This window comes from Styela clava, chromosome 5 (genome assembly GCF_964204865.1).
Source record: "Styela clava chromosome 5, kaStyClav1.hap1.2, whole genome shotgun sequence".
Taxonomy (NCBI): Eukaryota; Metazoa; Chordata; class Ascidiacea; order Stolidobranchia; family Styelidae; genus Styela; species Styela clava.
The window spans coordinates 16,693,639-16,707,083 of NC_135254.1; the positions used below are offsets into that span (position 1 = coordinate 16,693,639).

Here is a 13,445-nt window from a genome sequence, read left to right on the forward strand (position 1 = left end):
TTCCCGACGTTTTGAGTTTGATAAAGAATTTACAAACAATATAAAAGTTTTACATTAGAAATCGTAATGAATAAATCGCACAATTGAATTACCCTAAAAGCTTGGTAATTTTTAGTAATTTGAATAAAGTAGATAAATATTCAATCAAAAAATGAAAAACCGTTTCATTATGCAGTTTAATATTGTGGAAATCGCAGGGAATTTCGTCAGCCAACCGAAATGGTCTAGCTCTTGTACAAAAATGTAGCCCAAGTGAAGTACAAGAGCTCACGAAATACATTCATTGGTTATTGCAGAAAATCATATACATGATGATAAATTATTTAACTTGTAAGGAGACTTTATGGGTATACCACTGTAGTTCTGGAAAAAAAAATACCGAAATGAGACTGTTACAGCTAGTTTGGATTACAGTAGAAGCTGAAAGAAGATATTTCTAGTCCAATTTATTCGAATCCCCAATCTATTTTTGTTCGAATTTTTCAATATCAATAAGTAGAAAGCCATCAAAATCGGGTATTGAGCCATTTTTCAATTTCAAAACTACCTTTTATGAACTATTATAGATGAAGAGTCTGTACGGGGTTTAGAAAAATAAGTTGTTACAGCAAAAAGGTGAAATAATAAGTATCTATTCAATGTAAAGAATGTTCAGATCGTCTCTACGCATATTCAAAGATATGGAAATGCAGTCAGGTACCATTGATAGTCAAAAGAAGTCATCGACCAGTAAAGGAAAACAAGGTAAACGAAACTTACCGTACTTCCAATTTTAATTACACTCTAATTTTTCCGAATATGTCACCCTAACACAGCGTAAGCAAACAAGGAATCTTATGCTCATAGCATTTATTATGCGATATTCAAAGCCAGAAATTGTGATTTACTGCCAAAAGATTTTGCCAGACGTGAATCAATCCAAATGGTCAGTTTTAATTCGTTAATTCATTTGAGCCTTCGAGATTTGAGCTCTGACTAATCTTGTTAAAGTTCCTGTATCTACGGTATTGGAAAACATATGAAACAACTAAAAACCGACTTGATGAAAAAAAATGATAAATACTACATTACAGCACTGCATTTATGTTTTACGAATGAGAGTCGATGCCACACCAAGACATTATTGGCAAAAATGGCTAAATTTATACCAAATCCTTTTCCATCAGTAAATAAACTTATAATCTAATTCCAGATGTAGGAAGATCAACCGATGAAAAAGCACCATTGTTACAATCAGTTGTTCAAGAGAAGATTGAAAAAGTTAATGTGAGTGCGGTGCGTAATTTTAAAGTGAAATTTTTCTCCTCTATATTACCGTGCTGCCAATGAACCAGTAGTCTACTACTATAATTGATTCACATTTTGTTTAACGATAAAAATGGAGTTTTGCCAGATTTTATATTATACCGTATTCAAAATACAATTTTACATGCAAGTGTCATAGATGAATAGATTTAAGAAAAAGCTTTAAATAGCATTTGAATATTCTTCGTAAATGACTATGAAAACATTGTTTTTTTAAAAATTCGACATGACTTGTGTTACATATCCGAAAAAGTCTACTTGGAATCGACTGAAAGGCACGACTTGGGACGTAAGTGAAAAAGTAAAAAAAAATCGCCTAAATACAACACGTTCACTGATGCTGTATTGGAAAATTATCTTGTTGTTGGAATAAGCCAAAATAGATAATAAGGATAATAGAAATAGTAAATGTAGTCAATACGTGATTAACGTGAAGTGATGGTTTCAATGACTCGTATTCATTCTTATCTATTTCACTGTTGTATATATGAAATTTGAAATGACTCAGATTTGTGACATGTGAGTGAATCTACTTAATTTGAGACCGAACTTTTAAATTTTAAACTCGGAGTCGGCGCATGCTGAGGACCAAACTTCAAAAATATCATTTAAACAGGAAAATGAAAATCAAGAGGTGAGGAGTGAAACAACAATGGATCAAATACCAGACGTATTCAGTGAAATGTCAGAAGATGAAAAGGAACCTCCACCACCAAGCGAAGACGAATTAAAGGATTTGCATAAATATGGACCCTTACATCACATTGTCGATATTACCAATCCAGAAGAGGTGGGATTTTTGATAAAACAAATAACAGAGCGTCAAATCTGCAAATGCTGACATGTTTTCAAATAGGTGTAGCCTATTTAATTGTATTTCACCTTTCATGAAGTGAATATATACCAATAGGCTAACGAAAAATCTCTCACTCTCTCCATCAAATTTACAGGCCTTCCTTTGCACCTGGCATTAATGTGACCAATCCCACTTCACCTGCATCGCGTAATTATTATACTACCCTCTCTCGCGCGCGTAGTCATATTTTGTTGTCACCTTTAAGAAATATTTTCCTCAATTTATCAAATCACCTAGAGTGATCATCATAATTATCTCAGATTCATTTTATTTCAATCCTGGGTGAGAATATACCAACAAACCATATTTACTTCGAATAGACGTAATTCAAATCTGTCTACGGTTTTCTTGAAAAATGACATCTCGGAAAGCTTTATTAAATAAAGACTTACAACTATTGCTTCAGATTGATTATGTTCATCTGATAATGAAGTTACGAGAACGATTTGAAAAGAAAGTCAAAAAGTGGGAACTTCGAGCAAAATTGTATTACAGCACTGGCCCGGTCATAAGCTTCACCATATTGCTGCTGCAAATTACCCAGCTGATTTTGCAGCCATTCCGAGGTGACTCAATCTCCAACGAAACTCTCATAGTAAGTTCGATAAGTTTGTGTAGTAAATAGAAATAACCAAATTCATGCGTATTTTACTGTACCTTAACAAAGTCCAATTAGTGATATTTCGTAACGTTAACTTTCTAAGAAAGACGATTTGTCTAATACCAGTGACCGAAAAAAAATTGCCAAAAAGATTTTCATGTATATATGTATGAACTGTGCTAGCAGCATTAAAACAAAAAAGCATGTTTTAAGTAGTTCTTCGCAAACTATACGTGATTTTAATTCATTGATAAAATAGAATCACTGACATTTCGTAGATTGCACGTAAAACAAATTCATCGAGTTGTCACAAGATATTGATGTAACATTCAAAGCAATCGTCGCTGTAACATTTAATTTGTCGTCAATTATGTATAACATTTCGGAAATTATTTTTGGATCGAAATATCGCAAATACAAGTGAACGTTGCATGTGTGGACGCGTGCGGACGTTTGTTAATGAAGGAGATATCAAAATCTATTCCTTCCCTTCGCCCAGTCGTTTTATATTTTTCGCTGGGAATAATATCTAGTGAGCCGACGGGGTTTAGAATAACCACAATAGCAATAATAGCTATACTGAATCACATTCACAGATATTACAAAACGTCTTCACTGGTATCACCGGAGTGATCGCTGGTCTACAGTTATACCTGAAATTCAACGAAAAGGCTGAAAAGTACAGAAAGGGAGTGAAAATCTATCACCAGTTGCTGAGAATGACATCATATTACATCATCATTAGCGAAAGTGGGGGAAAATCCGACTATGAAACTGTAATTGAGTTTTGGAAAGATGCTTTGGAGAGAGAAATCGATGCAATACCTGTTATACCAGCTTTTCGACATTAAATATGGAGACTGAAAATTATTTAAAAGTATCACTGCAAATAAGTTGTGAATATATAATAGGCGATAAGCAAGGAAAAATATTCCTAAATACGTTTTAATATTGTATTTGTTGTTGAAGAAAATTTGTCTCTTATTTAAAATTGTTTTAGAACCATTTTTATGGATTTTTGACAAGTCCACCATCATTTTTATTAAGCTCTTCCCATGTCGATTAATTAATATCACAAAAATTGAATATCATTTGATTTCGTTGAACACCCTTTACTCGACAGAGACGAATAAGTAGAACTTAACTAATAGACCAACTTGAATGGGTTCCACAAAATTTTCTGTCTCAATTGTATAAATCTCACTTCGTATGAATACTCTGACTTTCTGCTAAAGTATTGTATCTATTCTAACTCAGAACATAACACGATTCCCACTTAATATGCTTGATTTAGCCATATACCCCACAATATTTAACTATCATAACTCAGAACAGGTTGACAAGTGCGGGTCAAATGGGCCAAGCGTGCTAAAAGAAGACAAATGTGGACCAAGTAATCCACAGTATCTTCGGATGATTATAGGTTCTAAGTATAATATTTCTCTACTGTATAGCCCCTTTTTCTTGGCGATGTAAAAGAAATGCCAGCTATAAGGAAAAGGCAATTTTTTGTATTCAACTTGGGTACCCAAGTTAATGATGCCAAAGTGTATTTCAGATGTTGATGAGATTTAAATGAGAGTTGAGTTGTTAAGAACAATACTTCGAGTAATAAGTCGCTATAAAGTTTGAATTCAGGAATTTTTAATAAAGCCTCTGTGGTGTTGTGTTTGATAAATATGATAAGATTGTGTTAAACTTTTGAATTCAATAGATTAAAAAAATTGAGCGATTTTAAACACTTTCACGGCATTCCGGAATTTGAAAATTGGCTAGGAACAGAGTAAACTTTACGTTAAGAAAACATGTGCCATCAATCTTTCACTTTATTCATATAAAGTAAGAAGAGTAATAATTACCATCCGACCAGCTATATCCTGCGTTGTTGCTAATGGAGTTAAGCCCAATCCAAAAGTCAGTATAAGAATTCACTCCATAATCTTGAACCAATTTTGCAATCTCCACTTCTTCGACGCTGCTGTGGATCGAGACAAGATCAGCGTTCTGTGACGTGCAATGATCGTAAGCTTGTTGCCAGGTCGCTCGTCCAGATAAATCCGCAAATTCGTTCAGCTGAAAAATATAAGTAGAAATAAAAACTTTTCTGTTGAAACAAGTGTATATTACAAAATACCAAACGTTGTAGATATGCTTTATTTCAACGATTTAGTAGCTATTATATTTTATTTTGCAATTTTGTCCATCTGCAAAATTTGAATTACAAAGTTTATTCAAAATATAACATAATTTTATTTTTTCACGTACTCAACTTTCAAAAAAAGATGAAACAAATTGTTGAAACTACCTGGTAACATTCTACAAGGTTGTCTGTTTTTATCCAGCCTTCTGAACACGATCCTCGTGGAGATTCTGTTGTACGTACTGGTTCTGTGTATCCAATTCTAGGCTTTTCGCAAGTGTAGTAACGTAAGGAAGTGCAGAGGTCCATTGACCAGTAACCTGGGATCAAAACAACGAATAAATATTTACAGATATTTCCTCGAGCATCGACTTAGTAGTTTTCTGTAACAGAGGCAGAATAGTAGGAAGATAAATATGGTGCGATCCTAAATTTTACCCACCCGTTTAAACATCCAATTACAGTCAATATTAAACCGAACAACGCTTTCAGCTTGCAACTATCGCACACAAGACTTTATAATCAAATTTATCACTCACTACTAAGTTACAAGTTCTTCATACCTGGCCAAAATCTTCTCAGAAATTGTGCTTAGTAGATTAAATGCATACTATATGCATCAAGGTTGCTTAGTAATTAGAGCATTTCAATGATAAGAATGTTGGTCGTCAGATATGCTAGACTAAATTTCTAAACTTTGATACCTAATATGAATAAACAAACCTGATCTGTCATCCATGTATCCACATCCTTGAGCATTGCCAGTTCCACAAAACATATAAGCAACTGCGAAAACTGGTGTCATACTACACCATGGTAGATCCAACAAAACGAAAGGATTATTAACTGTAGTGCATTCGTAGTAAGTTTGTCCATTGTAAACGAATGGGAAATAACATTTCATATCAACGTCTAAATTAAATTTTTCGCTGTTTTTAAATTCGAATTGTTCGAAGTGAGTAAAGATAGTTCATGTAGCAAATTTTTCCCAGAAAAAGGCAAATACGTCATAGCTTTTAACAGATTTCCGAATAATGGTAAGATTATTTTTAGTTTAAGTAAATCGATTTATGAATTCCGAAGTCTAGATATTAATACAACTTTATGAATGAACTTGATATTGCATGAGTGCAAAAACGCAATGCAGTAAAAATAATGAAATTGTAAGTTTTAAAAAGTATAAGTATACTTGGACTTAATTATTACAGAAAATCGTTTTAAAATTTATATTCAGATTGATCAAAAGACAGAAATGATAGAATTCCACTGGAAAAGTGTTTGTCGTTGTTTCCGCAAAGTTTGTGTGGGATAACAAAACTGCATAAAAATTGGTTATATGTGTTGGGAATATATATACAGACATTCATTAAAAATGCAAATTTTGCAAATTTCATGCAAAAAAGACTGGAAATTTATTTTCCGAAACTTTTATTAAACTTTTTTCTTTTTTTCAACGTGATAAAGTCATCATTTATTACGTCATAGCTCCAGATGATAGGAATACGATACCTGGTTGATACTGATCCCACAATGTGTAACTAATTTCTTCACCAGATACCCAGTAATATATCTGAGCTCCTTTATCGTCATTTGTAGCTGCCATACCTATCCAGGATGTGTATCCTAAGGTAGGAGGCACAGTAGATGTGACCTAAAAAGAGAATCATATAGGCTATGTCCAAAATATAATTTACAATTCAACTGAGGTATCTACGAAAACAACAAAAAAGCTAACAATATCATACTCGGGAGACTGACTATGTATACAATTTCAGTTATGATGTCATAGAGCAGGGCTACTCAACTATTTTCACCAAAGATCCGGATACAAAACTTCAAAATTATTTCCAAAAAATATATTTTTACATCCCTAAACGCACACACTTCATCGACCGGCTAATGATTATCAGCTAATCAAGATCGTTTATTATGGTGTTATAGTTATTTTCATATAGATTCAAAACAATAAAAATCATTTTATAAAATGAAACTTTAAAAATGGGGCTAATGATCCAAAATAGGTGCGAATCAAATACTCGAAAGGTCCGGATTCGGACCGCGATCCGGGTGTTCGGGATATCTTACACCTAACATTATTTGTATATCTAACAAACATTTCATGAACCAAAATCAAATTAGGCAAGAATATCTGATATTACAAAATGTTTGTTATAGGCGAATGACAATTTATACTAGTTAGTACAGTGCTCTTCAACAGGGGTTACGCGGAACCCTAGGGTTCCGCAACACATGCAGTGGGGTTCCGTGGGTTTATAGGGTTCCGCGTAAAGGAAAAAATGACTGCTGGGCCAGTAAAGTTGCAAAAAATGATTATTCTTCTTTTCCGTTTTTGGATGAATTTCTAAGTGCGCAACAGCAAGAAGGACTCCTAGATATCCGTAATGATATTAATTCTGAGAAAACCTTCGAAAAAAATGGGAAGGAATATTTTTGGATTTCTCTTCACAAAGAGGGTACAGCAATTGCAAAAATGCATTGAAACTTCTGTGTCAATTTGTGTAAATCAGCATTTTCTGCTTTAACAACTATTAATAACAAAAACGAAGTTGTTTAAAGAGTACAGACATGAGTATGAGAATTGCTTTGAGCGCCGTGGAGCCACGATTCAAGAATATTGCAAAGAAAATGCAAGAACAACCTAGTCATTGAAATTCACGCTTGTTACCTTCTTTCTGTTTTGTTGTTGAGGTGGAAATATTTGAATTACAAATATTTTGTGTCACGAGTATTTCGTGTTTTATTTTTATTATTTGGGGTTCCATAAAAAACGAAAAATGATATCAGGGGTTCCGCAATAACAAAAAGGTTGAAGAGCACTGAGTTAGTATCAATTTCACTAGAGCTTAGCTTGGATTGACGACATAGCATTTAGTATTTTTCTTATCAACAAATTTCATTTGCTCATACTTCATGAATGTTTTGAATTTTATATGCATTGAATCGGGTATTGAATTCTGAACTGTAAACCCAATTCCAAAAAGCGCTGCTAAACTTTAATTGAAGAAATTTATCATAATTTTTACATATTTTAAAAAAATATTGGATTACGAGAATAGTTTTATGTGGTATGCATCAAGATCACAAATAATATGTGATGGCTATTTAAACCTCTTCATGTATTCTAAATTAAATAATGTTAACTTACATGAGCATGCACAAAAGCCTGTTCATAATGGTCGTGTATTGATACCAAATGTGCTCCCATTTCTGTGCATAATTGGTTGGCATAAGCATACGGGGCAGTGTCGCTGCTAGTCCAATAACAGGAATTTCCTGCAAAAATCATCTTTACATTACAACTTGCATAAATTTAATTTTTTTAATAAATTTCTCATTTTCAGAAATGACAGTGATGAGATTCAATATTTTAAGAACGGGTTGTCGAACTCGGTAACAACGGGTTCTCTATTTTAGAAAACCAGGTCGAACTTATAGTTCTATAACAATACGAGTTCGTTACATAAGATCACATAATAGGAACATTTTGAACGGCATATTTAGTAATGTATGTCTCTACGTAATCTACTCAAACATGATACAAATACAACGCTAGTCGTCAGCAGTAATGCACCCACTTGCTGCAGTCGTTTAACGACTAAAACAAAACGAAAAGCTTCGCCGATTACCCGGGCACTTCAAGAACGAGACCCCGCAAACCCCCTGAATTTCACCACTGCTGTAAACTACACCTTCTACCAATTTCATATCCCTATTAAACTGAACGAATAGATAATAAATAAAACAAATGTTTGTTGAGTTCCATCCTGTGGCGGAGACTTGGTAGCGAGTTGTAGCAAAAAAAAACATGTTTATTTACCGCTTCCTTTCCATCCAAGCTCACAACCGTCGTCTGTCGGAGGAAACATGGTGGTCACTGGTGGAAGATGTTCCTTTTCTTTCTTGCACATGTAAGCATAGTTTTTGGTACAATATGCGTCGTTCCAGTATCCACCATTTCGATATATGTTAACGCATTGTTCACTCTGCAACAAATATGAAACAGATATTGAACACATCTTGACATAGCCAAGGGATAGAAGGGTTTGCACCCAAAATTGTTTTCAACGTATATCTAAAAAAAGGATATTGCGGTATTTGCAGCGAAAAGAAAATTGTACCTATTTTAAGGTACAATTTCAAGGTTTTTTAAGAAATCGTTAGATATGAGTGACTGCTTGTACCTGCCTTGTTCGAAGCGGAAGGCACGAGTAAACGTCATATTAAAAAGGAATAAATGAATTTGCCCCACCCCCTAAATTTTGGGCTGGTTAATCTCCGGTTTGACATACGGGTATATAGTTGAAGACACAGTACACCATGTGTACATGTACAGCTGTAACATGAGGAAAGTCCTTAATGAGAAAATTTCTTGATTTATTCAACATATTTAATTTGAATCATTTTCACGAAGTTCAAATGCGACATAGTTACTCATCCATATTTAAAAGAGGGACCAAATTCTTGTCATATACATTTGCAATCTTATATTATTTCGTATAAAAAATACTTACATCATGATCTGGTTGATGAAGATACCATTTCGTCAATGTTACAGGTGATCCATCACTCCATTCATACCAATTCAATGTGTCCAAAGAATTCAATCCAATCCAAACTTGATTGCCATTGACTAAAATTGTGCATCATATGATTATGATAATATGATGATACATCTCACTATTATTATATATTTCATATTGCCAGAACAATGAGAGCGACAAGCCATGCGAGATAAAAAAAAAAAGCACTGCTCTCAAGGGCCCTTGACTTTCTGTAATTTAACAATATAGATTTTCACGAGTCACTGTTAGAAACTACGACTCTTTTGCAATCTGGACCTGCTAACATTTATTTCATACCTCCTAGTTTTGCTATACTAATTCAATGTGTCTAAAGCACGTTAGTCAGGTTAACGAGGGCAAATTCAGTGCTCAAGTCAAATCAGAACTATAATATGTATATATTGAATTATTTAAACGTGTATTATTATTTTATTATTAAACTGTATTTCATATAAAGTTGTAAAAAAGTGTAAAACAATCTAATAAATTTAACTCATATAATGACATCTCCAAAAACATTGTTTCATTTGACTGTTCCAATTTTGGTAAAACTACGCAATTCATGATAACTTACTGGCTTGCACAATAGTTACGAGAACGAAGTCGTTTTCAGCTTGGCTTAAAATTGACACCAGATCTCCACCCATTGCTTGACAATCTGCCCTGGCTTCTGTCCATGGTTTTTCCATACCAGGAGGAGAGAAATGGTAGCAGTGATCATTCCATGGGTACCAGTTATCTGGACACCTGAAGGCTGAGGTAAATAACAACGAATATTCATTTATATTTCATTATTTTATTATTACCTCCAAAAATTGAGTGGGATTGGTAATGTGATATACATATGACATTGGTTGTATTTGTATATGATTGGCTGGATATGCATAATCTGGCTGTGGCTGTATATGTACAGCTTCACCACGTTATCATACGTTATTATTATTACGTTATTTATATGGAAAAATTATTTTGCCTAAATTAGTCATTGATACGTTTTAAAATTTAATTTTCAACTATTGAATTTTTTAAGAAAAATGACATGGGATACATCTAGAAATCTTGATAACGCAGATACAAATTTCAAGTAAATGGATATTGAATTATATTTTCTTGGATACTAGACTCAGCAAACAAATAATTATCGAGAAATGCTATGTAGTTGAAAATATATATGTAAATAAACTTAACTATATGTACCAGTCATCTTTTTTATATGTAAGACAAAATGATCTATTTACTGTATGATGTCAAATAATGAATGAAAAACTTGAAATTTTAAATTATCATGTAAAGATTATATTTACCTAGTCCATTGAATATCATTGAGTGTTTTGCAGTTTGGAATCTAAAAATAGGAAACACATGAGAAATATTAAGGTATACACAGATAAAGAGAAAATTATAGTTGTAGATTATTATATCTTCCAGGGTATATTTTTAAATTCATTTTAGTGAAATCTTTTTAAAAAAAAACTGTTTATTAAGTTGTGCATTTCAAAGTACCGGTATATATAATATAGTATAAAAATTGCGACAAAATAAACGTAACAATATATAAATGTCCAATAAAAACGTTGTTAGACATCCCAAAATCTTTGTTTCCTTATTTTAATGCAAGGGTAATTTGATATTCTGTTCAAGACGACACTCAGTATGCCATGACGCATTGAGTATGTTTTTTTGTGTGTAGCTTATACGGTAGCGGTGATGATATAACATAACTTCAACTACAAAAAACATAAAGAAAATAATTACATGTACTGGTTAGAAACATTATGCACATGTATACTGTCGCTGTTTAATATACTCATCTTATATTATTTTTATATATTGAATTATAGAATGAAGAACTTACGATATGCTAGAGATCCCGTGTCTTGTTGAACCATCGTACGAATTTTTGCCATTTATTTTGGCAAAAGAGACGCTTCCACCATGAGCATTAGAAAGTTTTCCTGCGTGGATAGCGGCAGGACAAATTGCTGAGGACTAAACAAATAAATAAAAGAAACAAATTAAAAAATTATCTGCGCTTTATGACAAAGCATCAATATATGTTACTAGATGTGTTCATATAAAAACAAAACATACTTACTTCTGTGTATGTATCAGTGCCGTATACAATACCACTTCCCAAATCTTCGACACATCCACCTGGACATGCAATTGTAACAGAATCCTCTTCAAATTGTGTACCTTTGTCTGGAAAAAAAGTCGCATTTTGATAATAGTATACATTTACAAGGCAACTGGTAAATGATGTACACTAAACTGAAAATACCCCTTTCAATACTTCAAATATTTTTCATAGTTATCGGTAGCGAAATGATAATATTTTCAGCATAAGTGCAGATAACACTAAAGAGTCAATTGATAGTGTGAACGATCGTATTTCAAAACTGAAGTAAAAAAACGCACGAATACCATTATGTTGTTATTTTTAACAGAATACACGTTGAATTAATAAATAGCCCCCTTGTGCTAAAGGGTGTGTCCGAATGTTTACCACAATTGGTGTGCAGCGCAACGCTTGACAACCGTTTTTCAAAGCATTTTGGTGGTAAGATGTGTGTCGCTAGGAAATTTCTTAGTCGTCGAATTAAAACTACATTTACCCCCCTATGCATTAGTCCCGCAATGTAAAATGAATGTACAGGTTGTAGGACTCAAAAGATGCAAAAGAAAAAAGTGCCCAACCTTCCCCACTTTCCCCTACTTCAATTATGCTGTTCAATACTATGACGCTGTTGGATTGTGTTTTTGTGCTAGTACGTCACTGACCTGCACATGTAATTCTTCTATCAGCGTAGCATCCATTTACTTCAAATTGTAAGGTAATTCTTGAGTTCCATGATTGTGGTAAAACTCGTAAAAATCTGGTAGTGAGAGGTTCACGAAGTATGTCGGTGTATTCTGCGTTTGGTTCATTTACGCCAATGAATATCTGAATATAAGAAACATTTTCTAATGGTACCTATTTACCAGTTATCATTGTGAATGAGAGAAAAATATGTGATATATGATAATATGATAAAAAATAAGTTTAATCTTGGCACTTTTCGATTAGCGTATAGGAAAATAAAAACTCACAAATACACATGAAACTAGCTTGCTAAATATGGTAAAAGTCGATAAATCTAAAATGAAATTTTGGTGACCCTCCGAATATGTATTTTCAATTCAGAAAATTTTAGTTTGTGTACTATAATATAAATTTTGTGTGATCAAGTTCTGGCCATGTCTGTCACTAAATGGAGAAAATAATTAATTCAGTAAAATACCTCAGGTACGTACAAATTGGAGAAGGATCAAAACACCAAATACAGAATACCCACAATGCAAATTTTTTTGGCTTCTGGATTTTTTTTAAACAGTGTGTTATTATAACTATCTGATACCCTGAATTCGGATTATTCTAGAATATCGTAGATTATTACACACTTTTATTCATCTAAATTATATTTCCTTTATAATGCACTTCTCAATGCTTATGATTTGGCATTGCTACTTTTGATCAAAACGTATGTGAGAAATAGTGAATTAGCATTTTGAAGTACTTACGTGATCATCTTGATTCTGGTTTCTATATGTTTGGAATGAAACTCCTGTATCACTGAACTGTACTTTATATGTTTTCACATAAGATGTTGAGTAGGAGTAAGTTGTAACTCCAGCCACCTATTTGATATTTAGATTTTTAACATAATTACTCAGAATTATTGATACCAATACTAGTTTGTGGATCGTTAAATAAAAAAGGGAATATCAAACATACATACATACTTTAAAATTGTTCTAATTTTCAAGGTCACAAACACTCACTCGAGGTAAAAGAGACTCATCTCTGATAGATTATAAGAGAGTGTCGCCAAAACTACGTCAGCTCTGCATTAAATAACAGATCTATGGATATCTTCTAGACATAGTCCTGAATCTTTATTCATAGTTTATAACCTCCAA

At 33.1% G+C, this 13,445-nt stretch overlaps 2 protein-coding genes across 3 annotated transcripts in view; one reads left to right on the forward strand and one right to left on the reverse strand.

Annotated features, from left to right (window-relative positions):
* The window catches only part of LOC120344806 (macrophage mannose receptor 1-like), a 37,481-nt gene that overhangs the window by 17,525 nt on the left and 6,511 nt on the right, over positions 1 to 13,445 (reverse strand). The window contains exons 13-25 of the mRNA XM_039414117.2: positions 13,047 to 13,163; positions 12,267 to 12,429; positions 11,581 to 11,687; positions 11,341 to 11,474; positions 10,790 to 10,830; positions 10,060 to 10,239; positions 9,435 to 9,553; positions 8,741 to 8,906; positions 8,069 to 8,196; positions 6,412 to 6,553; positions 5,626 to 5,814; positions 5,068 to 5,222; positions 4,622 to 4,835 (exon numbers count right to left, since the gene is read on the reverse strand). Coding sequence (XP_039270051.2) covers positions 4,622 to 4,835; positions 5,068 to 5,222; positions 5,626 to 5,814; positions 6,412 to 6,553; positions 8,069 to 8,196; positions 8,741 to 8,906; positions 9,435 to 9,553; positions 10,060 to 10,239; positions 10,790 to 10,830; positions 11,341 to 11,474; positions 11,581 to 11,687; positions 12,267 to 12,429; positions 13,047 to 13,163 — 1,855 coding nt within the window. The remainder of the gene's footprint in view (positions 1 to 4,621; positions 4,836 to 5,067; positions 5,223 to 5,625; positions 5,815 to 6,411; positions 6,554 to 8,068; positions 8,197 to 8,740; positions 8,907 to 9,434; positions 9,554 to 10,059; positions 10,240 to 10,789; positions 10,831 to 11,340; positions 11,475 to 11,580; positions 11,688 to 12,266; positions 12,430 to 13,046; positions 13,164 to 13,445) is intronic.
* Positions 571 to 3,735, forward strand: LOC120344976 (uncharacterized). Of its 2 annotated transcripts, none has more exons than XM_039414327.2 (5): positions 571 to 744; positions 1,193 to 1,275; positions 1,922 to 2,095; positions 2,568 to 2,756; positions 3,359 to 3,735. In XM_039414327.2, exons 1-5 carry the CDS (start codon positions 648 to 650, stop codon positions 3,611 to 3,613), a joined length of 798 nt encoding a protein of 265 aa, XP_039270261.2. In that variant the 5' UTR covers positions 571 to 647; the 3' UTR covers positions 3,614 to 3,735. The 2 variants fall into 2 exon arrangements, with proteins under 2 accessions (XP_039270261.2, XP_039270262.2); XM_039414328.2 differs by having other exon boundaries at positions 1,193 to 1,266.

Excerpts from the sequence above, each read along its gene's own strand:
- LOC120344976 (XM_039414327.2), top strand. The coding sequence starts at position 648 with ATGTTCAGATCGTCTCTACGCATATTCAAAGATATGGAAATGCAGTCA. Across the intron at positions 745-1,192 it reads GACCAGTAAAGGAAAACAAG|ATGTAGGAAGATCAACCGAT; the intron begins GTAAACGAAACT and ends ATCTAATTCCAG. Across the intron at positions 2,096-2,567 it reads ATATTACCAATCCAGAAGAG|ATTGATTATGTTCATCTGAT; the intron begins GTGGGATTTTTG and ends CTATTGCTTCAG.